The sequence below is a fragment of the Helobdella robusta genome, assembly GCF_000326865.2.
Source record: "Helobdella robusta unplaced genomic scaffold HELROscaffold_14, whole genome shotgun sequence".
NCBI classification, from domain to species: domain Eukaryota; kingdom Metazoa; phylum Annelida; class Clitellata; order Rhynchobdellida; family Glossiphoniidae; genus Helobdella; species Helobdella robusta.
The window spans coordinates 3,978,917-4,006,542 of NW_008703782.1; the positions used below are offsets into that span (position 1 = coordinate 3,978,917).

General features: G+C 31.1%; 4 protein-coding genes across 4 annotated transcripts; 2 read left to right on the forward strand and 2 right to left on the reverse strand.

The window, feature by feature from the left end:
- Nucleotides 1-5,462: 5,462 nt before the first annotated feature.
- HELRODRAFT_190719 (hypothetical protein) lies at nt 5,463-11,077 on the forward strand (the record flags this gene model as incomplete). Its single annotated transcript, XM_009014897.1, has 6 exons — nt 5,463-5,672; nt 5,876-5,943; nt 6,103-8,480; nt 8,549-8,721; nt 9,977-10,084; nt 10,304-11,077. The coding sequence occupies 6 exons, from the start codon at nt 5,463-5,465 to the stop codon at nt 10,574-10,576; spliced, it is 3,210 nt and encodes a 1,069-aa protein (XP_009013145.1). The 3' UTR covers nt 10,577-11,077.
- Nucleotides 11,078-11,092: 15 nt separating this feature from the next.
- Nucleotides 11,093-12,508, reverse strand: HELRODRAFT_74006 (hypothetical protein; the record flags this gene model as incomplete). The annotated part of the gene is made up of 5 exons (XM_009014898.1): nt 11,093-11,310; nt 11,399-11,695; nt 11,833-11,933; nt 12,071-12,261; nt 12,401-12,508. The coding sequence occupies 5 exons, from the start codon at nt 12,506-12,508 to the stop codon at nt 11,093-11,095; spliced, it is 915 nt and encodes a 304-aa protein (XP_009013146.1).
- Nucleotides 12,509-14,813: 2,305 nt separating this feature from the next.
- On the forward strand, nt 14,814-19,577 carry HELRODRAFT_110029 (hypothetical protein). The gene is made up of 10 exons (XM_009014899.1): nt 14,814-15,193; nt 15,317-15,524; nt 15,622-15,730; nt 15,953-16,129; nt 16,331-16,423; nt 16,852-16,944; nt 18,065-18,238; nt 18,615-18,718; nt 18,868-19,019; nt 19,103-19,577. The coding sequence occupies exons 1-10, from the start codon at nt 14,923-14,925 to the stop codon at nt 19,192-19,194; spliced, it is 1,473 nt and encodes a 490-aa protein (XP_009013147.1). The 5' UTR covers nt 14,814-14,922; the 3' UTR covers nt 19,195-19,577.
- A 1,345-nt stretch (nt 19,578-20,922) lies between these two features.
- HELRODRAFT_169067 (hypothetical protein) lies at nt 20,923-21,549 on the reverse strand (the record flags this gene model as incomplete). The annotated part of the gene is made up of 1 exon (XM_009014900.1): nt 20,923-21,549. The coding sequence occupies one exon, from the start codon at nt 21,547-21,549 to the stop codon at nt 20,923-20,925; it is 627 nt and encodes a 208-aa protein (XP_009013148.1).
- Nucleotides 21,550-27,626: the final 6,077 nt, after the last annotated feature.

Below are 27,626 nucleotides of genomic sequence, written 5' to 3' on the forward strand. Positions count from 1 at the left end.
ATTTAATTCGCAAAACAAACAAATAAATTCTACTACATTACAGTCATAAAAAACAATTATTGTATATTTGTGGATCTCTCTGTGTCTCTGTGTATTTGCCTGTGTGTGTGTGTGTGTGTGTGTGTGTGTGTGTGTGTGTGTGTGTGTGTGGTGTGTGTGTAGGCTTATAATCATAATAGAAAAATGCTGAAATATTTTACTCTAAATTTTTATGTGAAGCCTAAAATTTTTGAATTTGGTGACAAACTAAATATTTTATGTTCAATTGAAGACGCATGAAATTTAAATATATTGAACATATCAGCCACACATAAACACACACACACACACACCACACAGAGGCAGCAGAGTATGATCTAAACTTTGCGGTGTGATGCTCATCATTATCATGAGACTCAACTACATAAACAACGATGAACACGGTTACACCGCTCACATAACACACGTACACGCAACAACCGGTTGTCACTATTGACTGATTTAATTAGAAAAGTTCTCCGTGATAACAGCGCCATCCATTATTTATCACCCAATACTCTGTAATTTATTTTTCCTATGTGAAATCGCAGACGATTTCCGTCAAATCGAACCATTAGTATCAAAGTTAAATAAAATTTTAACATTAGTTTGAAAATTTCCAAAGTTAATAGCATTTTAACGACGTTTCATGGTTCGGATTGCACTAAGCTTAAGTTTAAAAATTCAGTTGGATTGTAAATAATGTTAAACGTTTTTGACGTTACTGATGTCTGCCAGTGCGTGTGCATAATTTAACACTACGCAGCTCTAAAAACATTTACAGAGGATGGGGAACTAATTGATGGCGTAAAACTTGAAGTGTTCTAATATTATTTATTCAAGTGTTCTAATTACACTAACTTGTAATCTTTTGGATATATGCTCTAGCTAGCTCATCTTACAATCTCTCGTTAATATTGGTGCAATATTTTCAAGTGACAGAAAATTTAAGTATAAGATTTTAATCCTTTATAAACTGCGTAATATAAATATTGATATGTAATATTTATATGTGAATACATTACACACTTATATACATATGCAGATGTTTCTGTGGAAGCTCAGCAGACTAAGAAATGCACTTGCATTGTTATTTTTTTAAATTAAAATGAAACACGCTACGCTATATCGTGCCACACTATGACAATGTACATCAATGAAAATTCTTGTATTGTAGTTTTAATTATCAAATGTTATGATTCATAGAAAAAGACCTTTACCATTAGAAACGTAGAAAGGATCACGTTGTAGTAAGTTCGTGTCTAATTTGAATCAGCAATCTATCTTAGAAAAATTTGTCCAAATGTATTAAACATGTGGATATTTGCAAAATAGAAAAAAAAATGTATTGTTAATGTTTATAGCTTTGTATTTCAAGTAAATATTAAAATATTTTGACGTATGTAACTAAAAAAAACAATTCGTCCGTTTTAGTAAAATATAGTCACATCGAAAATCTGGCTGATTTCTTCTTTACAGAGATGAGTAAGTCGGTCGGTCGATCGGTCGGTCAGTCAGTGAAATATCATGAAATGATTCATTCTGTAGATTTTATAGAATTTGGATGTGCCTTCAGACAATGACAAATTTATATGCATATATATTTTTTTAATTTTTAATGTTAACATCTCATGTAACGAAATGTTATTCTAATACGTTTCTTGTTTCAATTAATTAAATAAAATATATCTGTGTTTGTGATGTGATGTGTGTGTATGTACAGAATATTATACTGTACAGTGTACATATAATAACGTTTTGATATTAATATTATTATTAATGCAACGCTTAACCATAGAGTTGTTTACATTCCTCTTTAAACATTTTACAACTATACAAAAGCACTGTGTATTAAGGAATCTCAAATAAGCTAACATTATCGTCATCAGCTATATGCAGGTGTAAATTATACTTAATCTAAACAAGTGAACACCTTATTTGTTTTTCTTATAGTTTTCAAAATTATTTCCGAATAGTGTAAAATGTTGATATCGCTTTATTTTCAAGTTGTCAGTTTTTACGTTCTTCTGTAATTTGTCCGATGTTAGTTCGTGGCTCGGGGCGGAACTTCTGCGTACCTCACACAAGCTATTACATAAAATTTCAATTACTTAAATAAATTATGATAGTTTTGTCTGTGGCTCAAACATTTTATGGGGTGGAAGTGCTCAATTAAGCAATCTGTACAAGCAATCAATAATGATAGAAAGATCTTTGTTATTTAATATAATGACATTTGGAAATGGGCATACCCCAAGGAAGCATCTTATCTCCAATCCTTTTTTGCCTAAACATCAACATAATCAACCACATACTTCCAAAAAGTATATTGACATGTTTATACATGGACGACCTGGCAATAACCATCAAAGACAAACAAATAAACAATATGGAAAAAAACAAATAAAATATTGGAAGACATTGATAAGTGGTCAACAACAAATGGGATAAATTTCTCAAAAACCAAAACATATGGCCTTATTTTCTCCAGAAAAAGAAGAAAAGAATACCCAAGAATAGTATTCCAAAATAATGAAATAAAATTTAAAGAAGAATATAAATTTCTGGGAGTTACATTCGATAATAGATTAAACTTTATCTCTCACATCACCAAAATTAAAATAAAATGTCAAAAAGCCCTAAATTTAATTAAAACAATATCACACTAGAATTGGGGTGCAGATCAAAACAATCTTCTAATAATTTATATAGCTACGATAAGAGCCATTTTAGATTATGGTTGCCAGACATATGGAGCAACAAGAAACTCCTATATTAAAACCATAGAGTCTATTATTAACGAAGCATTAAGAAGATGTCTTGGGGCCTTTCGCACATCGCCAGCAGAAAGTATGCATGTCCTGGCGGGAGAAGCGCCAAGACATCTAAGACAATTAAAATTGACACTAAATTACCTCTTGAAGATCTAAACCCAAATCAATAATCCGGCCTACAAACATATCATGTTAACATCAAATAACTCGACTAGAAAACCAACAAAAGCAATCCCTACAGTAAATAAAAGAGTTGAAAAGCATTTAGAAAAAATAGGGGAAATAAAAATAATGCGGGAAATAGAGGCAGAAGTGGCACCCTGGGCTAGGAAAACACCTGAAATAGACCTCTCAATAAACGAAATCTACAAAAACCCAAATTTATGCAAAATCATATACCATGAAATAATAGACAAAAGCCCCAAAAGCATAGCAATATATACAGATGGATCAAAAATGGGAAATTCTACATCATCAGCAGTTGTCATCCCCACCACAAAGGAAACATTATTCCAACATCTACCAACCTATGCAACAATATTTACAGCAGAGTTAACAGCAATAAAAATGGCCCTCAATCATACCATAAATGAGACCAACAAAGAATACATGATTTTTGCTGACTCGCTATCCAGTTTGATGGCAATAGAAAATCATAAAGCCAACAACCCACTAATGACACAAATTCAAAACTCTATAAATACACATATGACAATAAATAACAACAAGATAAAATTTGTGTGGATACCGAGCCACATAGGAATAGAAGGGAAGGCGATTCCAGACAGCGATAAATAGAATTAAAATTGGCCACACCAGATTGACACATATATGGATCCTTGAAAAAAAGACTCCTCCAAGGTGCGAAATATGTAGAACACAGCTCACAATTTTCCATATAATCATAGAGTGCAAAAAATACAACCAACCCAGATCAGAATTCAATATACCAGCAAATATGCAGGAAATTTTTTTAAATCGGGAGAATATAAATAATTTAATAGGATATATTACAAAAATTGAACAAATTAAAAAAATTTAAATTTAACAATATTAAACCGAAAGAATGAATGAGGGAAAGAATGAAGAAATGAAATAAAAGAAGATACAGGCGTGAAGATAGCCAGAATGTGCTGAAACGCCGTTAACAGCGCATCTCAACAACAACAACAATAATATAATGAAGCAAGTTGATCACAATGATGCAAGCTGATGGACTCAACAATGGTGTTACTCGTGATGGATCATTTGGTCGACTGCATGTTAAAACTAAATGTAATATGAAAATTTAATAGAACTAAAGCCCACTACATGTTTGCACTGCCATGTGAGAGAATTTATTTTGAACAATTACTGTTTGCAAATACAACAATTTTTCATGAAGGTTTCTTATTTCAAATATTTTTATTTTATAAATAGTATTAATATTACACTGTGTTAGTTCTCAACTTAGTTTTCAATACGCAATTGTTGTTAGAAGGTCTTTTTAATTTCCATTAAGAAGATGACGTTTTCCAGCCATCTTGATACACATTATATGAAGTGTTGCAAAATATCTTAAATACTTTAAGTTAAATTTAAATGATTTGAAACTTTGCAAATTACAAAAAATTATAGTTTAAATGTGAATTTTTAATCTCTACTAGTCAATATGTTAATATCTTGAAAAAATATTCTAATATAATTTATCGACATTTCTATAGCATTATATCAAAAATGCTCGACGGCGTTTTATAAGTAGGCATTATACAATCGTGCCTATTGATGAGGATTTGGTTTGCGTTCGAAATAGGTCAAAGTATAAAAATATTTTTGATTTGTGGCTCCTAGTAGTTAAGTCAATTTGCTAACTTAATTCATTTTAAACGCCAACAGAGTATCGCTATTCATTCGTGTGTTCCATTATCAACTGCCTGTAATTTAATATTTTCCATTTGTTTCCATCTCCCTATTTATATGCATGTTTGTATGAAAGCTTAAATAATTATAAACCATTGTGCAATTTTATGTGCGTCTATAAATGTGTATGTGCTTTTTTAGTTTGTGTGAGTATGTGAGCGTCTGAATGTGCGTCTGTGTTTTAGCTAAAGTTATAACTAAAAAAGACAAATGAATGAGTGAGGACGTTTGAAGGATGGCCTCATCAGTTAGAAACAAGCCAACATGTTGTTCTAATTATACCTAATTAGATCTTAAGACAATTTTGAAATTTTCATTTTGATCATTTGCTTGTAAACATTTGTTTTTGAATTATTATATCTCGAAAGCGAACAACTTGCTGCATTAACACTTTTACCTAGATCATTCACAATTATAGAAACAATGGTAACATTATTAAAAAAAGTATTTCTAACTCATGCATATTCATATATGCTTCAAAAAATCTATTTATTCATGTTGCTTGCTTTAACGACTGAACATAAAAGCGTGTTAAGTTACCACATTACGCATTTTTTAATTGTCATGTACAAACAAACAAATTTTATCATACAACTTATATACGGAAGCGACATTTTTAGATATAAGCATGTCTGTTCTTTGCCGATGATATATATAACATATAAAAATATAATAATAATAATATACATACATATATACAAATACACACACACAAAATATATTTACAAATTGCATTTGTTTAATTAATTATTATACCAAAAACAGACAACAATGACATCCAGCAACAAACAACTACCTCCCACGAGACAGCATGGACTGAAGCCTGAAGACAAGTCCCTCAATTACGACCCTCTCAATTTAGTCAAAATTCACGCCAATCCATTAGCAATGGAAGCTCAAAAACTCTTGGAAGTCACAACGAAACAAAAACAGGCTAAGAAGGAGGACTACAGCAAATATGATGAATCTGCCTGGGAAAGTGTTAGTTCATTTCGGCAAAAACTATTTTTATTTTCGGCATTGCTTTCATGGTATTTTGACAAATTTTTCTTCAACTTTTGATTTGTTTAATATTTTTATTCAAATCTTTGTTTAATCAGATAATACATGATTAATCCTTTTTTGGTGTATTTAACGTCATGTTTCATAAAAATTTTATACGCTAAATTTGTTGAAATGAACAGAACTTAGATCAGTGGAAAAGTAAAAGAAAATCAACTGTTAGGTCTAATTCTGAATTTTCAGAAGAATCGTTAGTAAACCATTTCGTTTTATTATCGCTTCATAATGGCTTGTTAATGTGTCCGATTAGAATCCGAAATATCATTTGTTCTATTCAGAACTTTTACCCAAATTTTTGAGTATATCCAATAATCTAATTTGTTTTCTATCTACAAACATACAAACACAGGCCTGAATTTGGAGTCGTTCTATCGAAATCGCCAAATTTGATTGACGAAAAATCATTTGTGACACAAGTTAAAATCGGAAGTGGCAATGATGAAATACGTCACCAACAAACACAACAACTGCCTGAAAACGAGTTTATCAGTACAAAGTACTCGAATGAAGAGCCTAAAAACAGCAGCACTACAAAGCTCAAAGAAACTTTTAAACCAAAATATTACGAAGATGAATTTGAGGCCCAAAGCAATACAAAAAAGATATCTACAGCAAACACATTTTCTATTAATACGTTTGATTGTAACAATAAATCAGATGCTGAAAGTAAACGGATCACTGAGAAACCGGATGAGAAAATTTCCAAAACAACTTCCGCAGCAAGAAGACCGTTTTCAAATTATGACCACTTCTCAAAAATAAAAAGAGAGCCTGACTTGATGACAAAATCTGAGATTTTTGATGTAAAAGAAAAAGTTACTTCATCTCCAGAAAAAGCCAGCATTTCCAAATTTCGCAACATCAAATCTTTCTTTGAAAATGCCTCCAGTACACAAGTCCAGCCACAAGTAATTCCAAGAAGAAAGATAACTGAGAATCAGAATGTGGAAATGTTGAGAAAAAAATCCGATTCGAGTAACTACTCAAAAAATAGGATGAGTTTGGGTCCAGGAGTTTTGGAGAGCATGTCGTATAAAGAAAAAAAAATTGCGATCGCCAATGATAAAGAATATTTGATAGAAGAGCATGTTATGGAAGCTCCTAAAGAAAAGAAGGAGTACCAGTTTACACAAGACGTTAGTTCTAAGTATAAATCACATTCATCAATAACAGAAAAATCAGATGAAAAACAGAAAAAAAATGATGATAACGATGAAACAAAATCGATATTAAGAAAAAAATCAGCTAACGTAGAAGTTTTTGATTTGACTAAAGGGGATAAAGATAAAGGTATTGAACGAATATCCATGGACATTTTTGAAAATATGATTATATCTCCCGACAAAAAAGATGATAAACCACTTTTAAGATCTTCGAAACTAGTTGAATTAAGTGAAAAATATGAAGACTTTTCGGAACCAAATTTAACCGCTGATGTTCTAATTTCCAAAGCCAAATCTGTCAAAAATTCATCCGCAAATATTGAACATGAATCAGATGAACCAGTTAATAAATCCTTGAACACCAGACTAGCCGAAATTAATATAATTGAAAAACCAAATTCCAAAAGCAATTTATCTGGTGTTCAGTGGACTGCAAATGTTAAATCTCGTGATACATCAGGTACTCACTCATTGAATTTTTCATCAGACACTAACAAATCTGCTGACGTTTTTGTTGTTAATGATGGCATCGATTTGTCAAAAGAACTTACATCAAATTCAAAAATAAAAGAAGACTTTATACTGCCATCTAAAAGTATTAAAAATAACTCAACTAGAGAAAATTTTAATGAAATACAAAAAACAAATTTTTCAGAGAATACAAAAAAACTTTCAGAAGCTAGAAAACAATTTTTCTCAAACAACAATGAAGATGAATCAATGGAAGTTGTTCATACAAAAGATATAAACAAAAATTTCCAAGGATCTTTAGATAATTCTTTAAAAAATTTTAACATTGATAAAACAAGAGCAAATGAAAATGTGAAAATTGATGCTAAAAATTTAGATATTAAAATGAAGAAAGAATATTATGACGGAGAAGAAAAATTAACATCTTTGCCTATCAATGAAGATAATGTTCAATATTTATCTCATTTAAAATCTAACGAAAGTTTCGAAAAAGATCTTTCATTGGGAAATTTTTCGCGACAAGAAAATCAGTTTGAAAGAGCTGCACCTCAAAATGATCCAAAAACTTACGTCAATGAAGTTTTCCAAATGTTGAATTCTATGATGCCAGATGAATTGAAAGGTTTCGACACACCAATTTCAAAAAGCAACGACACCATTAGTGAATTTAAAGGAAGTAAAAAAGATGAAGATGTAAAATGTACCTTCAATAAGCCAGATGAATTGAAATCAAAAATTTCAATTAATTGTGAAGAAACAAACAAACCCGTCGTAACTGTTTATGAGAAAAATAAAGACTTGAAATCAAATTCACAGACGATTAACAATACAAACGAAAATATTGCTCAAGAAGATGCTTCAGACGAGGCAGCTGATGATGTTATGCCAAGAAAAAGTTTTAAAGACAAACAAAATCTCATTGGTAGTTTGAAGCTGAATGAAAGGCCAAGCAAGCCAACGCCTGCAAAAACGACTCCACCGCAGGTTCTTCCAAAACCAGCAGCAAGAACATCACTGCAAGAAAATAATCAGAAAAAAATTGAAAAGATCGGCATAAATATTGCAACTTTGCCAAAAGTTCTTCCAACTCCTGGTAAACAATTTTATCATTGCTTTGAAAAGTATTATGTTTTTGTTAATTTCAAGTATTTTGCTTAACAGATGGTACACCTTTGAGACCCAGGACGAAATCTCTTGAGAATCAACTGGAAGAGGAAGGGATTGATTGGGACAAAAATTCAAAAGTACAAAAACTGGATGTCTCTGCAAGTAGGTCAAAATCGGAATTGTCTAAACACATTAGAAGAAGACCACCATCTATATTTTCAATCAAGGTAATTTTTATCTTCATTTATTTCAAAACAATTCATTTAGTTCATATGTGACTTAGATCGAAAATACGAAAATATCGTTTATTCAATGCAACTACGTACTTTTTAATTTTTCGCTCGTCACCTTTTACGACGTCAAAAAGTTATTTTCCAACCCCAAAGATACGAGAAAAATTGACCAAATCGAACGGTAAAAATTCATTTTTGTGCAAGAAAATACAACAAACAGGAGTCGGAGCGGTGGAGTCGTTTTCGCAGGCGTTGGCCTTTCATTCAGCTTCAATCTACCAATGAGATTTTGTTTGTCTTTAAAACTTTTTCTTGGCATAATATTTTGCCGTTTGCAGTAAATTTTTGATTTCAATTCATCTGACTTATTGAAGGTACATTTTACATCTTCATTAAAGAGGTCATTATGGACTTTGGACTACCACATTATGTTTATATGTGATTTAAGCAAATAAAGATATTAATCAGGTTTTTTTTAAATAAAACTTTTCGTGGCCATTCCAATTTTACGAAAAATACGCAAATGCTGATAAATGTTTGTTGTATTTTTTTGCACAAAAATGAATTTTTATCGTTCGATTTGGTCAATTTTTCTCGTATTTTTGGGGTCGAAAAATAACTTTTTGACGTCGTAAAAGGTGACGAGCAAAAAATTAAAAAGTACGCAGTTGCCCTGAATAAATTTGTCCCCAGTATGTTTACCCCTTCAAATATTGCACAGCGTTGCCGCAAACATTTTATTCAATGCTGCTTAGGTTACAGGATTTTTACATAAACTTGAAGTAAACTGGTAGTTGTTGAGAAAAAAATCAAAAGCTGAGGAAGCCAAAGAGAGAGGCGAACTAAAAAATTATATAACATGCACTCGTAAGCTAAGAACAAATAAATTGGTAGTGAATACAGTAGACTTTCGGACTACCACGGAACTTCATAAGAAACTATTGATGGTGTGCTTTCAGTATTGATTGCAACTTGTGCGTTGAGATCAGTTAACCAGTAAGGTTGCATTTATATAAATATGTCAACGTGATAAACATATGTTTTAATGACCTCTTCATCTGATACCCGTATCTCTTTTAGACCAATTATTCAGAAATGTTTTATTCATTATGTAGACACAACAATAATAAACTTTTTTAAAGCATTACATGCTTTTATTAATTAACTAAAAAGTTTTTAGCAAACGAATAAATATCATACGTTAAAATACACAGATGTGTAACTACTTAAATATTATTAAATTAAAAAGGAAGGCCTGTCATTCTGCGAAATTGATTTTGGCACGCCGACAAACGTGAATGATGCAAAGTGGAGCAGGGGCGACTTTGACCAAAAGATGTGTTCTGGCCTTAATCAGGTACCCGTTAACTTAATTTCAATTATCGTGTCAATATTTTGACTCAAACAGGTATGTTAGCTGCTTAACACTTAGAATAAAACGATGATGTACAAAATATTTACATCGTAACATTCGATGCATCGTGCACGTTCATCAGTAGCAATTTTGCCTTTCTTCGTTTCATTATTTTTTACTAAATTTATAATTATGATCAATTCTTTTAACTTTACCTAATAGGACAAGAAAGAAAATTCATTGGAGCTCAACGTTGATAAAAATAACAACGAGATGGCTGATGTTGAAATGACTGAAGGTGATGAGATGGAGGTTGAAGAATCTCCTCCGCAACTTCCATCCCGCCCTCCTCCTCCATCATCCGAAGATGACGCGAAAATTCAGTTCTCCGTCGACATCAACAAATCACTCGTCACAGGCAACCAAGCTCATCCAATTTTAAAAGATAATGAAAGCGATGAGGAAAATGATGATTGTCTTGAAAGTTCGGTGTAAATGTGTGACTATCGAAACGAGTTAAATTTCTATGTACAGTTCCTTTAAATTAATGAGCGTTTCTTAGTGGAGGTCTTCTGTGATACATTTGATTGTAATAATCAATGTTGCGATTCATATTTAATACGTTCAAGCTTAACAGTTGTAATTTTATCTTATAGTTGTATCTGTTAGCATGATGACAAACAATATATTAAAGAGTGAACAACCTCTGAAAGCAATAATAGCATAGTTATAATAATCCTTCTACAAGATGTATTCTTACTAATTGAATGAACAAGTGGCTTACATTCATTAATTTTATCACAATTTTTCATCCGCTTATTTTTCAGTTAACGGTGATTTATTTTTTACATTTTGCATCATGTTATGAGCTGTTGATTTAATAACAAAACAATATTTTCTTTATACAAATAAAATTATCAAATACGATGTTAATATAAGAGTTGCTGATTGGCTGATCAGTAATAAAAATTTTAATAAATAAAAGTTTGATAAAAATGAAGTTTTCTAAATTTATTGATGTTTCACTGATTTGAGTAGGAGTATAACATCTTGCAAAACATAATAGGAATGTTGCAAATCACCTTCGCACAGGTAGGGTACCTTTGAAAACTTTTCAACCTCGTAACCAGCCGGCACGAGAACGTTGTGTATAAGGCCCGACAGTTGTTGTTCCAAAGTTCCTCGAGGAATGTTCAAAACCTGTTGAGGCTTGTGATCCTTCGTGGCACCTGATGATTAACAGAAAACATTTAAAAAATGTAGTGTCTTTTGAAAAAGCTAAAAATAAAATTGAAATTAAGAAAACACCTGACAAACCGAATTCGACGTAATGGCTAAATGGAAGAACGAATGCGAGTAGCAACCTGCCTGTGCCGGCAACCAACTTGGAATGAATGGTTTCGAGCAGGTCAAGAGGTCGGTCACATCGATCCAGCAGGTTCAAGCAGGCAATCGTGTCGAACTTAACACTGCTCTCTTTGTACCAGCTATCTGCATCAAGAACCTGATAACCCCGACTTTTGAGTCGCCATACCATCGTAGACGATTTTTCTGTGACGTATATGTTTCTGTAGTGACGGGACAACTTTTCTGTCACAGCACCATCACCCGCTCCTACATTGAACACAACGTAATCAAGTCTCTAGTTATTTTGAATCGTGTATTTAATATAACTACATAGACATGTATTTAATATAACTACATAGACAATTAATAATAACGATCAACAAAAATCATCCAGTAAGGCAAACCCATATCAAGCAAGTTATCAAATATTTTGTCATCTGAGATATTCATGAAAGACTTGAACTGAGTTGATGACATCACAAACATTGAGCCTCTATTCAGCAGCCTGTGCAAACAAATAATGGAGAACCAGTTAAACAGTTTTGTTCCTCAGCACACTACATGCAAATAAAATAAACGAAGAAACGCTAGGAACACTGTAAACCATCAAACAAATAAGGTTCACTGACTGACCCAACATACCCATTCACAGTAGTGCTTGTCATGAAAAATGAGAAAATGAATTTGAAGAAGGAATGAAAAAGTTGAGTGACGATCCAATCAGACTTTTCTCTACAGGCCTCCAAAAATTTTTTTGTTTCCTCATCTTCATATAATTGGTGGAACAAGTGACTAAGGTTGCCGTCAATTTCATTGAGATTCAATTCATACCACTAAATAAATCAATCGATGGAAAGTTTTTTAATTAATTAGCAATAAATACTTCTAAAAGTAAACAAACAATAACGTTTATTCATAAAAATCATTAGAGGTAACAATAAAACGTGAATAGAAAAATTGAACTAATCCCACATTTGAATGACCATGGCATGAATCATATTGGTCTTCCAGCATCTTTGAATAAATCACCCTTGCAAGTGAACTTCGAAAATGACTTTTTGGTAAAACTTGGTAACTCATCTTCTACTGAAGGATCTAGTCTGAAAAAATAAAAAATAGAGTTTTATTTTACAACAGTAAATAATAAAGTATAGAACGAAATAAAAATTTGTTGACAAATTTGTAATATTATTATTTATAGTTTAGGAATTAACAGCATGACTAATGGAGCAAATGGAGCAAAGTCAGTGCATTGACATGCTTCCATGCATCACTGCTTGATTTGTTTCCAGGTTAAATAATGCTTCAAAAATGATGTTTAATAGCACAAGCAGATGTTTTTATTCTATAACATTAAGATTCATTTTAATGGCTGGTTGAGGATTTTTAAACTAAGAATGAATGTAATGTGTATGATGCCAGGAATGTAATGTGTATGATGTCAAGAATGTAATGTGCATGATGTCAGAGTGTTATTCCTTTCAATATCTTGAAAAACATACAGTTGATTCAGTTTCACTTTTATAAGTTTTGTGATGCACAATCAGCAATAATAAAAAAACAAAATTTGGCACAGTTTCAGTCAATGTCTGCATCTATTTACAACAACCTATGGAGCCTAATAGAAAAAAATTGCTAATAAATGCGATATAAAATAGGTAGGATGGCTTTGATCAAGTTCAATGAGGAGCTCATCCAGCAAGCACAGTCACCAAAACACTTTCAATGATCTACAGTTAGATGCACATTTAGATAGAAAAAACACATAAATTATAATGTTATAAATATAATAAATACAAAAAAATCACATAACTTACATTAAAATAAAAGGTTGTTAGCATGCAATTAAAAAATAAACTTAGATGCTAGTAAATTTTTTTAATTTAACTTTAACTATGCCAGTAAATTACTTACAGTTATAATAAAAAAATACTATATAAAAAAGACATTTCTAATAATCTTCCAGCTAGTATATAATTTTATTTTATATTTAAATACAACTAGATAGCTAGTTACAAAAAAGACAGCATTGAAGTTAGAAATTTAGAAATTGAAAAAATAAAAATCATAATAGTATTATAAATTATATATACATACACACGTAACATACAATAACAACTACATAGCATGCTCAGATCACAAGATACAAACTAACAAACCTATCAAGGCAACTTTTTGGACTGAGTTCGGTTTGATCACATTTTACGGTGGCTACGTTAGCATAGCGTTACATGTTCGGCAAACTAAATAAAAATATTAATGGACTAACAAAGCTATTTACTCATTTATTTTTCATTTATTTACTCGTTTTTTTTATCCCATGTAAACAATGTAATAAAATTTTTAGATGCATTTTATCAACTCCTCAATTTAAAACATAAGGCTAAAATTGAGTGTGGAGTTGGTGCTCCGTTAATGCCGGTTATTTTTGTTAACGCCGTTTTCCTGTTTGGAGTACAGCTGTGGGGCTCGAGACAAGCTAGCAAACATTATTCGAACTTAAGCCATTGGAGACCAGCACTGATGAAAAAAATTGCAACACTAAAAACGCTAACAAATTGTTAACGATAGTGCAGATTTTAAGACTCTAGTGACATTTGGAAGAGCTACCTTTTTCCATGCCCCCCCAGCCACACATCTTTTGGCATTTCCTGAATCTCCCCACCCATATCTTTTTGGGAGGATCAGCACTAAAAAATTTTTATGGCACTAAAAAATTGTCTAACAATACTGTTAATTTTAAATCTCTAGCGGTTTTTAGGGTAGCTAGCATTTCCTGAGCCCCCCCAATTGTACTCCATACAGAGGACCAGCACTAACAAAAATAAACACGGCACTAATGGAACTTTAATTTTACACTCAATTTCAGCCCCATTTTTTAAGTTGGAGGCTGAAAAAAATGCACCTCAAATTTTTACGCTGTAATCGTTTACAAACTGGATGTCTCCCTACATTAAGTATAATAGATGCGTGACGTCATTGCTTCTTTTGCTTCAAGTAGAACCATGGATTTATATCCATGAGTAGAACGTATAATGGAAGAGATACCATAATACCATCAAACAATTCAAGTTTGAAATTTTATGGAAGCTCAAAGCTATGATTCAAATATATAAAGAAAACTTAAGTACATATTTGTATATAATATATCACATATATATATACACAATATATTAAAAGTTAACAAAGCATCATACTGTGGTTCGATAATATAAGCCATATCATATATGATAAATAAAACATAAAAGATTTTGTAAACTTTTGTTAACATTCACGTTCACGCTCGTGTTATACTTAGTTTAACTTTTAAAGAAACAATATTCAAATTGCGATTTAATTGTGCTCAGGAATCATGTGATGACCGTCTGCTAGAAATTAATTGTTGTTTTTCTTTCATCATTGACCAACCAGTAACGATTAAGTATGTTATAAATATCAAACACTTTTTCTTTGTAACTTTTGATAAATTTTCTGATAAATAAATTAATAAAAAAATGGATCGGACTATGACTACCAGTTTGAGTCTCTGCCAAAAGTTGTCATTCAGTTTAGGACATTTTTACAATGATTTGTGCTCAACGATGTGGTTCACTTACTTATTAATTTTCTTGACGGATATTATTGGTCTATCAAATGAAATGGCGGGATACCTTCTCCTACTGGGACAAGTTGTTGATGCTGTGAGCACGCCCTTCCTGGGTTACGAATCGGATGCTGCGAATGGACTCTGTGGCTATAGCAAGAGAAAAAGTTGGCATTTGCTAGGTAAGATAAATTTTATTTATATTATTATATATTATATATATATTATATATATTTTTATTTTTTATGATTGTCATGATTGTCTCATTTGTGATTTAAGATTTGCAAACATTTTTTTTATTTCAGGCACAATATTTGTAACCTGTTCTTTCACATTTTTATTCCTGCCATGCTTTGGGGGAGCAAATGCAGAAGATTGGGCTAAGTTCATTTACTACTCACCATTTGTCATTCTATTTCAGTTTGGATGGGCTGCTGTACAAATCGCCCACATGACACTTGTCACTGAACTGACACCAGATGAATCAGAACGAGTTGGTCTCAACTCTTACAGGTCGATTTAGTTTTAGGCTTTGGGTTTTTTTTATTTATCTCCATTTTCAATTATTATTTTCATTATATGTATTTATTACTCTTGTTATTATTTGAAGAAATGCCATGACCTTGTTTGCCAATGTGTTAGTGTATGGTATTGCATGGAGTTTGTTTCATAGGGATTCGAATGAGCAGTGGAGTCAACAGGACACTTCTCTATTCATGGTATCATTTTTCACTTTTCCTGGTATCATTACTCACTTTTTGTGGTATCATTATTCACTTTTCACGCTACTATTGTTCACAGTCCCTGGTATCATTGTTCTCTTGCAAAATTTTAAATTAAGCCATTAAATTGAGCTGTTCAGAGCTGTTTTTTCTAGATTTGTTGTTAAATTAAAACAAGCATTCTTGTTAAACATGAAATTATTTCATGCTTCACTTAAGATACTGATGTTTGCAGTGGTGGCAATCGGAGTGACATGCACGATCTTCTTCCACATTTTCACGAAGGAGCCAGGTGACTTACGGGACCAATATGAGAATCAAGTCCTCATTCAACGTGTCGATGACCAGCCGAAGATGGAGTGGGCAGATTGGTTGAAGGAACCCCAGTTTTATCTTGTATGTGATGTGATGTGGTGTGGATGTTTTGATGTATGTGTTTAATTTGTTGAATGATGTTTGCATGTTTGTTTTTGTATTGTGTACTTTATGAAATGTGTATTTTTCTCTAATTATTTTATTTAATGATTGGTGGTTGGACGTTGATGATATGAAAATGGATTTTAACTGTAATTACGTTATAAATCATCAACCTGTCAGGTTGGCATTTGTTACATGTTTGCCCGCCTCATTTCAAATGTCTCACAAACCTACTGGCCGTTTTACATCATCGACTCCCTCCATCTGACTAAAGTAATGTGATTCATCATGATGATTGCTACGATGAAATAATGATGATGAAAATGTCGGTTGTAATGATGATGTTGATGAAAATGATGACGGTGGTAATAGTGTTGATGATGATGATGAAGATTGTGATGATGATAATGATGATGACAACGCTAGCTTTAATAATGATGACGATGATAATAGTGTTGGTGATGAAGATGATGATGATGATGACGATTAAGAGGATGGCACGTTTCTTCATTTCACTATAATCAATTAAAACAAAATTGTTCATGAATGTTTTGTGCCATATGGTCTAAATGTAAAATTTAAAATATTTGTTTTCGAAAAATATTTCATTTTAAAATCTAAACTTTGTAAAGTTTATTAATTTATGTTAATTAATATGCGATATGTTACTTTATGTTACTTGACAATGACTTAAACAACAGCAATATGCTGCCATCATCCCCCTCGTTGTCTTCGTGTCGGGCTTCATAACCTCATTACTCATGAGGCCACTGAACAAAGTGTTTGGCAGGAAAGTTTGTGTTTTTTTTATTTATTCATTCACTCATTTGTTCATTCATTCACTCACTCTATTATAATTTTTTTTTTCAAAATTTAAAGTTTAAATTTCTCTTTAGTAAATATTTGACTCTTTAACTTGCTTCACTGCTTTGTTGATCTATTCAAAATTATTGCATTATTTTAACATTCCTGTCATTGACTTATTTAATTTAGAGACATGTTTACAACATGGCCAAGTTTGTGGTCGGTGTGGCATATAGTGCAATTATGTTTGTTGTATAATGTGCTGAAGAATACTAAAGAATAATAAAAATTAAAAAAAAAACTAATCACATGAATCTAAACCATCGAGAATTAGTATGCGTTAATTAGCGACATATGTTCATGTGCTTCAGCTCACTGGCATCATTTGACATTATATCTGTGACGTCATGACATCATTTCACATTACATCATTAACATCATACACAGTACATTCATGACATCGTAGACACACAATCACACATGTGACATTATTGCGTGTACCTCATTTACATGGCAGCCACTTTGAATTTAGTTTAGTCTATAGCCTTTAGTTGAGTTATAAATGCATCTTGTTTATGGTTTTTGTTTGGTAGGTGATTCGCATTTGTAAGCCCATTCACTAAACATAATATCTGTTTATTAACAAATTGGATTTAATAGTTTTAACCTAAAATTCATTTTAAAATGTAAAGTTACTGTACTGTTATGCAAATTTTTTTCTAAAAGGCAGGCATTATTTCAAGATTGAAAATTATTTATTTATTTTTTGTTTATTTATTTTTGTTTTTACAATATTATTTTATTTGTAATTTTAATAAAATAAATGAAAATTATTTGACAGATTTTAAATTTTTTCAGAAAAGTTTTTCACTTTAAAATAAACAAACTTTTATTCTTTAAATGCCAAAAACTTCCATATTAGTTGAACTTTGGTAACTTTGATAACAACAAATAAACTGATATTTATCAAATATTAATTTAAATCATTATTATTATTAATGTTAATTAAATTTGAGCATTGCATCATTAACAACATCATAGAGATCACATCTGTAACATGGCAGTAAAATTTGAAATATTAGCTGATTAAATTTAAAAAATCTTCTTCAGCCAACTTTCCTATTGGGCAGCATCGTAATGGGCATGGCCTTACTCTGGATGGCCTTCCTCGATTACAACTCATCCAAGCAGGTCTTTGGTTCGGCGGTCATTATCGGTGTTGGCAGTACAACCTTGCTGGTCACTGCTCTGTCTATGGTGGCTGACGTCATTGGAGAGCAAACTGTTAGTTGTCTCGTGGTGGTTTTTACTGCTGCTGCTGTTGTTGTTTCTATGGTTGTTTGTTTGTGTTATAAAAGTTTGTGTTATAAAAATTTGATCTAGATCTAATTAAGGTTAATATTATTGCATTTATCTTATAGCAAGAATGTGGTGACGTTGATTGTTGGCTATCACAATGTAGAATGAAATACAGCTCTGATGATGAATGAATGATTAATAATAATGAGTCTTTAGTGTTAATTGTTGGAATTTTTGTTGGTGTTTATAAATGAGGTAAGTAATTTTCATTATCAAGTTGTTTTTGTGAGTACATTTCACCATCACATACTACAAGTCTAACTCAATTTACATGAGTTAAATAATTTAAAATGCATATCAGTCAAGCAGTGCCTTTGTCTATGGTGTAATGAGTTTCGGGGATAAGTTATCATCTGGAGTGACTCTCATGCTCATTCAACTCCTCGAACCACACTGCCATCTTTCGTCAGTCACTGTCTTTTTCAGTTATTTTCAACTCTTTTGTAAACATTTGTTGAGGATTATTTCAATACATAAATGCATGAATATAAACTATAACAAATTTTCAATACCAGATTACCCATTTCGATGTTAGCAATTGTTTCTCCCGACAGATCAGATTCACTAACACATTGTCCCGAGGTGGGCATATATTTCCAGAGGATCATGGTTTATCTTATGGTTGGATTTACTGGCGTGTGTTTCCTCTTGTACTTCTTCCTCCTACCATTCACTCTGGGAGTCCTCAGAAAGTACGATCGTCTCGGTTAGTGCTTAAATGGTTTCGTTATTAATAAAATATCTTTCGTGAGTCGTTTAGTTTACAATTTTGAAATTTACATTTTGAAGCGGGATACAGAAGTTTCAATGGCGACCCTCCACGCGATTTCATCACCCAACAAGATTCCAGCGTTTCATATCAGAACCCTTCTACACAATAATTGTTTTGCTAGGGTTCATTGAATTAGATCTTCACAATTTTTGTCATGGTACAAGCATATTGTCATATTGTTTTTTATGCCGTATATTATACTCTAAATGTATTTGAGATTTATCTTAAGTAATTCCATTTTTGTATTTCATATTCGCGTTTATTGCAGTTGTATTTTTTATTTATTCGACATTTTAATGCAATTTGTTCACTTGTGAAGCAACAGAAATTACAAACATTTACAAATTGAGTCAAAAATTACCTTTTTTTATGTCGGAAATATGTCGTGAGATTGTTGTATAATAATGTTTGAAATGTTTTGCCAAATATTAAATTTGCTATTATTACCTTTTCTTAGCTGGTTTGATAAAAAAAAGTGTGCGAAATTGAAAACGTGTTCTTGGAAAATATTTCTAGTAGATCCAAGGAAAGAATAACACTCGAAATTAAAATAAATGTTTGGACAAATAAATTTGGATAGTGGCGCATCTGGACAACTTTGACGGGGACCGAATTTTTCGGTAGCCTAGCCAAAATTGCGTTGGCGACATTTTTTTTTGCTCATCATTACTTTTGCAATTTTGGTCAATTTTCTACCTAAGGCAGTGCTTGTTTGTTAAAGCAGCTAATTTTGCGGACTTTAAAAAAATAATACTGACAACAGGGAATCCGTGCCCCACCGCCCCCCCCCCCTAAATCCACCACTGAATGTGGATGAGGTGAGGACTTGAATGCGTGAAAAATATGTTTTAAAATATTTTAAAAGATAAGTGACTGTGTGGCAGCTCGAGTCTAAATTTCAAATGTTTCATCGGGGGAGTAAGTAGAAAGCAATATAGGCGATTTTTATAAATAAGCAAACATAAACCAAAGGTTATGCCTTCAAGAATCTAAACTATTTAAGAAAAATTTATGAATAAAAAAATAAATCTACACCGTATAGCAGCACACGTTGCTTGAATGTCAAATTCGTTGACACGCTCTCTCATATAAATTATATAACTGAGCGATTACGGCAACAAAAACTGCGCTGCTGTGTGTTTGAATGAAAAACCTCTCTTTTTCAAAAATTTTTTGGTCATGGTTTCACTGACTAAGTAAAAATGCACGGTGAAGTTTGATAAATATTTTTGCGATGGGGCGTCTGTTCTCTGAAGTGATAGGATTAGGGTATTGTCTATCATATATTGTACTGAAAATATTGATAATTAGATTCAACAGATTTCCAATCGTATATATAAATATATAATACTTTTTCAACAAAAAATGTGATGTTTGTATACAAAATATTTTTTTCTTATTTTATTATAATCTCAAATTTATTTTCACCAATTTCCAATATTTTTTATTTTATATATTTCTATATTTGTTTTAACAATTTTATTCGTTTAAATAGATTATTACCTTTTTTCATAACTAACTCTGGTGTTACAATTTTCTTTTCTTAGGTTTATCATCAATATTAATCATAATTACTAATGTTTATTGCAAACACAATTTCAAATATCTTTTATATAAATATAAATTCCTTTTTTCAATGGAGTCAAAAACATTTAAAATTATTAAATTAACAAAAAGTAAATATGTTGAAATAAAATGAAAAATATTTACCAACCAAACCATAAATAAAGTTTATTTTTAGTTTCATGCCAGATTTTTTAAAAATTCAGTTAAGTATTTTTAATTCAACACGGTCTTTAGTTTCAACTCTTTTTCATCTTCACTGCCATCTTCTTTATTAGATTTGATTTGGCAACTCGTCATCCCAGCAATCATCGTCTAAGTTATTAGTTAGTTCGTTTGGAAAGACGTTTAAATCTCTTAATTTAAATTCAATAAATTCTCTAGAAAAATCGTTGTCCCAAAAGGATTCTAACAATTCTTGGTTTAATAGCTGTCGTTGAAACGCTTTTATCAACAAATGCTTGATGCATTGTCCATCATCGTCGTTATTCAAATCTATAAATAATGTATATTCAACTAAATTAAATTCTAAACCCACATTATTTGCGCATAATTTTACGAACAAGTAACTATAACCACAATCACCAAACTGCAGATTATAAACTATCTTGCAGTAAGGGCACTTTATAACGGCTGTGGACAGGTAAAGGGTTTTTAGACAGTGCAGGTGAAATCTGTGCTTGCAGTCTCGTAGATAGCCCATATCAGACAACTCATTCAAAGAATCGAAGCAAATCTCACATCTATCATCAACCTGTACATCATCATTTTCTACAAGAAAGATGATATCTTGCTTCAACATATACTTGTAACTTTTTGGGTTGTCCATTGGAATTCTAAAGCATCTGAAATTCATGCCTTCGATTTCATCTATAATTACAAATTGATCACTAACATCCATTATTCTTCTGTGATTGGATGGATTTTCGGATTAAAATTTCCAAAAGAAAATAATTTGTTGAAAGAATTTTCTGAATTAATCTAAACAGCTCACTACATTACACCCATTTTTATACGATGGCATTTAATTTCATCGGTCATTCTATAAAAGATCAAAGTTCCTTCTTGCCGGTCATCAATCATTAAATTAATTACTAAAATTGATACAACTTGCCAGTGCTCATTGTGAATTATTGATCCAAAAGTTGATAAATTAAATTTAAACCTTACAATTTTAGCTCAATAAAATCACAAATGCAAAAATCACATTCATTCCAACTCTAATTTTGTTTGATTTTAAAATCTTGAACATATATTTTGGTGGGTTAAACGATTGTGTAGGCAAATATCTTATAGACATATTATAATTGTTTTAATTTGTTTTAAAAAGTACCTTTCAATTAGTTTTAGTTTTTATAAAGTAACTTTTTAGTTCATCGACGAATTTAAGGAGAATTTACATAAATTCATAGATAGTTAGGTTGCAACTCGCAATTAATCTGTAGTAGTTGGCACGTTCACGATATTCTTGTAGTTCACCAATATTTTCTTTCTTATCATTTGAAGTTTTCGAGATATCGGCGGGTGAAGTCGACGACGATGCTGGTAAAATGATGGAGTTCGTGATGATGTATTTAAAGTTACCTGGGCTACAGCGCCACCACTGGTGATTCTATATCTATTCAAGACACTTCTATGTTATAAAAATTTGACCGTTGGTATATTTATTTGTGGCCATTGTGTATAATTTTTTCGCTGATGATAATTGTGGTGACATGGCACAGATAAAGATTCAAAAATAGGCTCTAGTGATTCAAAATCTAAACCACATCCGATTATCATTGGAACCATTGGTAACATTTTATCAACACGGTTTTTTACTCTATTTATTTTCACAACTTTTTAACTTAATTATTCGGCTATATTTAAACTCAAAATTACTACTATTTTTATGGAAAGAATTTTTTTAATATACTAATTATTCAGCATTAATCACTTACCGAAATGGTGAACGTTTCGCAATGTATATTATTCTGTAAATTCGTTTAAAAAATGCATCTCAAAAATATTGTTTGTTTTTTTTTAATGTCAACTTACTCTATTTTATATTTGCAGTATATTAAATTATATTTATTATATGTATATTATATGTACGTTTGTTTACAATTCGTGTACATTTGTGTATGAATATGTGTATATTTGTGTGTGTATATATATGATATAGTATTTAATCAATCAATCAATCAATCAATCAATCAATCAATCAATCTATCTATCTATCTATCTATCTATCTATCTATCTATCTATCTATCTATCAATCAATCAATCAATCAATCAATTAAATTATAAAGCGCTATTTCCTTGATGTACAACAGCGCTCCTCAATTAATTTCGCAACAGGTGGGACTTGAGATCCGTTCTGAATTCCGTAAGTAATGGAGAAGTAGTCATAGTAGGAGGAAGAGAATTCCAGGAAAAAGGACCAGAAAAATCAAATGCAGTTTTAGCAAAAGAGTGTTTAAAACGAGTTAAAAAGTAGTGAGAACAAGAAAACGATCGTAACCGGGGCGTTTAGGTTCAATAAATATATCTGATAAGTACTTAGGATATACTTTAGATTGAGACATATATACATACCTAAATGTAAAAATTTTAAAAATTATTATATATATTATAGGTAGCCAGTGCAAGAGAGCAAGATATGAAGATATATGAGAGAAGAAAGGGACACGAGCATTCGAGCAACTAGACGAGCAGCAGAGTTAAAAGCTTTAACTTTTTTTATTTTTTTATTGGTTAACTTTAACGGCATTTCAGATGGTCTCCCACAATGGTCTATGATGTGCCTTGTTGACATTGACCTTTATTTAATAAACTTTTTCAGTAAAAGTTTTTTATTTTTAGTTTATTGGTGAATTTTGATATAAATTTTGTTTATATAACTCAAAACCGATACCATCGGTCGGAAAAATCTCAGTCCAGGCACCCCGACGCACCAGCCCAGTTCCTCCATTTCAAAGCATTAAGAATAAGTAATATATAACATTTTCATTTGTAGATCAACTTTTTCCCGGCTAGTTTCTACTTTTTCCAAAGTTGAAACTTGCACCCTGTCAGCCATATCCAACTCGCCATCACTCGACGTCACATCTCGCGCATGCACCAGCAAACGCAATTACTGCTTATGTTACTTATTTTTCCTCGGAAAATTGAGCCCCGTCACAGGGATCAACCACGGCATCTGCTCGACATGCTTCTGAGAATTCTGTTACTTAATTCTATTTCGGCAAGTAAGCTTCCACCATGGGGTTCACCCATAGCAGACGCTCGACATGCTTTAAATGCTTTATTAAATGCTAATTCCTCTTCGGCAATCAAGCCTCCACCACTGGGTTCACCCACATTAGATGCTCAACACCTCCGATGATTCTTTCTATTCTCCTCCAGACATTTGAAATGAACCATCATGGGTTAAGGATAGAGAGTAGAATCAGAAAAACCATAGTAGAGCGAGTTAAAATAATCAATTCTAGATAAGACTAAAGAAGTAACAAGAAGGAGAAAAGTAGGATCGTCAAGAAAGGCAAACGTTTTTTTATTCTACGAAGATGAAAGTAATGACTTCTAGCAATACTATTAATCTGAAAAGAAAGTGACATGCTAGAACCAAAGATAAAGCCAAGACTACGAAACTTGTGAGAAACATTAAAAATTTTAGAATCAGGTAAGATAATAGAAGGAATAGTAATAGAGCGTTTAGATATATTAAAACAATTTAGTATAGAAAAAAAGTATAAATATAAGAATCATCACCATATAGGTGACTAGTAAAAGAAAAATAATTAATAATACAAAGTAGTTTATAATTATAGAGTATAAATAGAAGAGGGCCAAGGATAGAACATTAAGGTAACAGAAAAGTAAGAGTAGAGGAGTTAGAAGTAAAATTATTAAGAACAACAGAAGAAAAACGGATTCGTGGATAAGCAGGTTTTTGAATGAGGTTTCCAGCGAGGTTTGATGCAAAGTTGTAATTGTGATTTATAGTTACTTTTATTAGTTTAGTGTTTCGATTACTGTTGGCATTCAAATAAACGATTAAACAAGACTGAGTTTAAAAAAGCAATTTTATTTACCTATCAGAAACCAGTGAACCTACGATAAAACGAATAACTTGATTGAAGATTTTGCAAGCTACAACATTATGTATATTATTATATTTACGTCATTTATTTATTTTATTGTTTTTTTTTATTTTGCTTATTTATTTCTTTTTTATTATTTTATTTAACATGAAATGTTTTTTTCTAATTTCTGTTCCTGTTTTCGATTGTGTAGAATATTTTGTTTGTTTTTGAACATATTTAATTTTGATAAGGACATTATGTTATGTTACGTTACGACGCGCTACGTTACATTACGTTACGTTTTTATATTAACCTATCGCTATATTTTAAAATGTATATTCATTCAGTTATTTTGGTATCCCTGATTTTTCAATTAACTCATTCTTTAAAAACATAGCGCATTCTAAAACGAACTCACAGGGTTTATAAAATTATTAATTAGTAATTTCATGTTTGATTAAGCGTCAGATAATAACTACATAATCCATATCTTCATCAAATTTTATTATTATTTATTAACATTCTTTAAAAAAATCAATGATTGATTTATATAAGGGAAGATGCCATAAGATGGGACGCTTTCTAAGATGGGACATTGCAGTTTTTTAATTTATTTCGCAATTTTTGGCTTTGAATAAACTATTAAAATGTCAGTTGCTTACTTTTCTATCTAGGTAACGCAAAATATTTTTATTGTTAATCGCGGTTGATTTTTGATTAAATATTTTCAATTTTTTCTAATTTCGTTAATATTTTGCGAAAGATTTTAAAAACCGATTAAAAAGTGAGTTTTCAAAAAAAAATTTTGTTTTTTAAATATAATTAAGAAGAATGTCTCTAGATTAATATCTTACAAATTCCTGATTGCTAACCGATAGTAAAATAAAAAAAACTCTTAAGTTGAAGACAATAATATTGCATAAGGTGGGACATTATGCTATTGCACAACATGTTATGGCCATTTAACCCAGATATATTTGAAGACAGTGATTTTCATGCAGCTTTGACCACCGAAACTCCTATGCCCAATGCGAATTCATCTCAAAATATTTCTTTTAATCAATTGAATGAACTTGAATGAAATCCAATTATCAAAAAGTTCCCATAGTTACTCCAGTAGTAAAACGTCGAATATCACTAACAGAAATCTGTCCTTTTCCGAAAAAACAAGCGAGAGAAAAAGGAGTAAGGCGTTCTATGGAAGCCACCCTTTTGACCTCTTCACCTTACAAAAAAAAATTTGGAAAACCAGGAATCAAAAGTCACAAAGTCTACCTGTCAAGAAATAAAAAAAATAAGTATTAAAAGAAGAAACTCCAAAAAAATTAAATTGTCTGAAGAAGAAGATGCCACTCCATGTGGATATTGTAGAAAATTATTTAGTGACCCTAACAAAAAAACAGATTGGATAAAATGTTGTCAATGCAACGTTTGGATGCATGAAACATGTGCTGAACAATCGGGTGTGCTTGATGATTTAAAATTTTTGTGTGCGAAATGTTGCAATTAATTTTATTTTTTTTCTTAAATGTAAATAATAGGGTTTATCTTATTTCAGACATTTCATTGTAACAAAATATCATATTGAACAATTTTTAACAACTGTCTCATCTTACAGCGTGATATGCCTAAGATGGGACGATTTAGAGACTTTTTTGAGACCTATATTTTTTAAATTAATAAATTTTTTAACTTTGTTAAACGTATGTTATTTTGAAATATAATAAAAATATTTCGTAAAATAGTTGTTCGAATTTTTTAAATATTCATGGCTTCCATATAATCTCAGTTAAGCTCTTAAGTGTCCCATCTTATGGCATCTTCCCCTAAAATTTAGGAATACTTCTGTCTCTTTAACACAATCATATTTATTTAGATAATGCTTATTATTCTTGAAATGAAATTTTGAATATTTTAAACACCAAAAATGATAAACTGCCTTTAATGATGAAATTGTTTAATTATTAATGTGAAATTAATTTTAAAAAATTAAACAAAAACTGTGATATAGGCAAAAATTGAATGCTAACAAACTAAAAATATTTTTAATAACTGCATTTAAGAATATTTGTATATTTGGGTGTGTATTGTTAAATTTTCTAGTTAGCAAATTCATGTTACGATAATGTACAAACTATCTATTATTATTTTTAATTATGCTTGAATATTTTAAGCACCGGTAATAATGTATATTTTTATAATTTGTTTGTTTAATGATTATTTAAAAAAAAAGTTTCAACGAATCATAACATACACTAAGTGTGGTCAAGAGAATATTATATCTATCTATTAATATCTACGGTTCTTCCTTAAAACCTAATCGTCATCCAAAGGTCCAGTAATTTCAACAAATAAAAAAGATGTCAAAATTGTTGTCAGTTCTAATAGTATAAGTACTTCTTGTTTATGATACGTCTAAAATATTACCGGAGTGGCAAAATCGAAGTCACCCGTGTATGTTATCTTCAGATCACTATGAAATGCATTAATAAGATCTTAGCTCAACACCAGATGAGACTTGCTGATTTGACGTTCTATTTTTTGTTTACTCTCTATAATGCAGTCAAATGCAGAGCCGCTTACATGTTACTTTATAATTTAGATTTAAAAGTTATATTTGTATATTTGGGTGTGTATTGTTAAATTTTCTAGTTAGCAAATTCATGTTACGATAATGTACAAACTATCTATTATTATTTTTAATTATGCTTGAATATTTTAAGCACCGGTAATAATGTATATTTTTATAATTTGTTTGTTTAATGATTATTTAAAAAAAAAGTTTCAACGAATCAAAACAGCAAAACGGTCATTTGTTAAAAAAACACAATCAAACTATAAAAAGACTGGCATTTGATAACCGCATGCATTTATGAGCGAGAAATTTAAAAACAATATCAACAAAAAGAA

What these genes read in the sequence shown, in the direction of transcription:
- HELRODRAFT_110029 (XM_009014899.1), top strand. Translation starts at nt 14,923, where the DNA reads ATGGATCGGACTATGACTACCAGTTTGAGTCTCTGCCAAAAGTTGTCA. An exon ending in ACGTCATTGGAGAGCAAACT is followed by an intron (nt 18,239 to 18,614) that starts GTTAGTTGTCTC and finishes AATGCATATCAG; the next exon opens with TCAAGCAGTGCCTTTGTCTA. An exon ending in CAGAAAGTACGATCGTCTCG is followed by an intron (nt 19,020 to 19,102) that starts GTTAGTGCTTAA and finishes TACATTTTGAAG; the next exon opens with CGGGATACAGAAGTTTCAAT.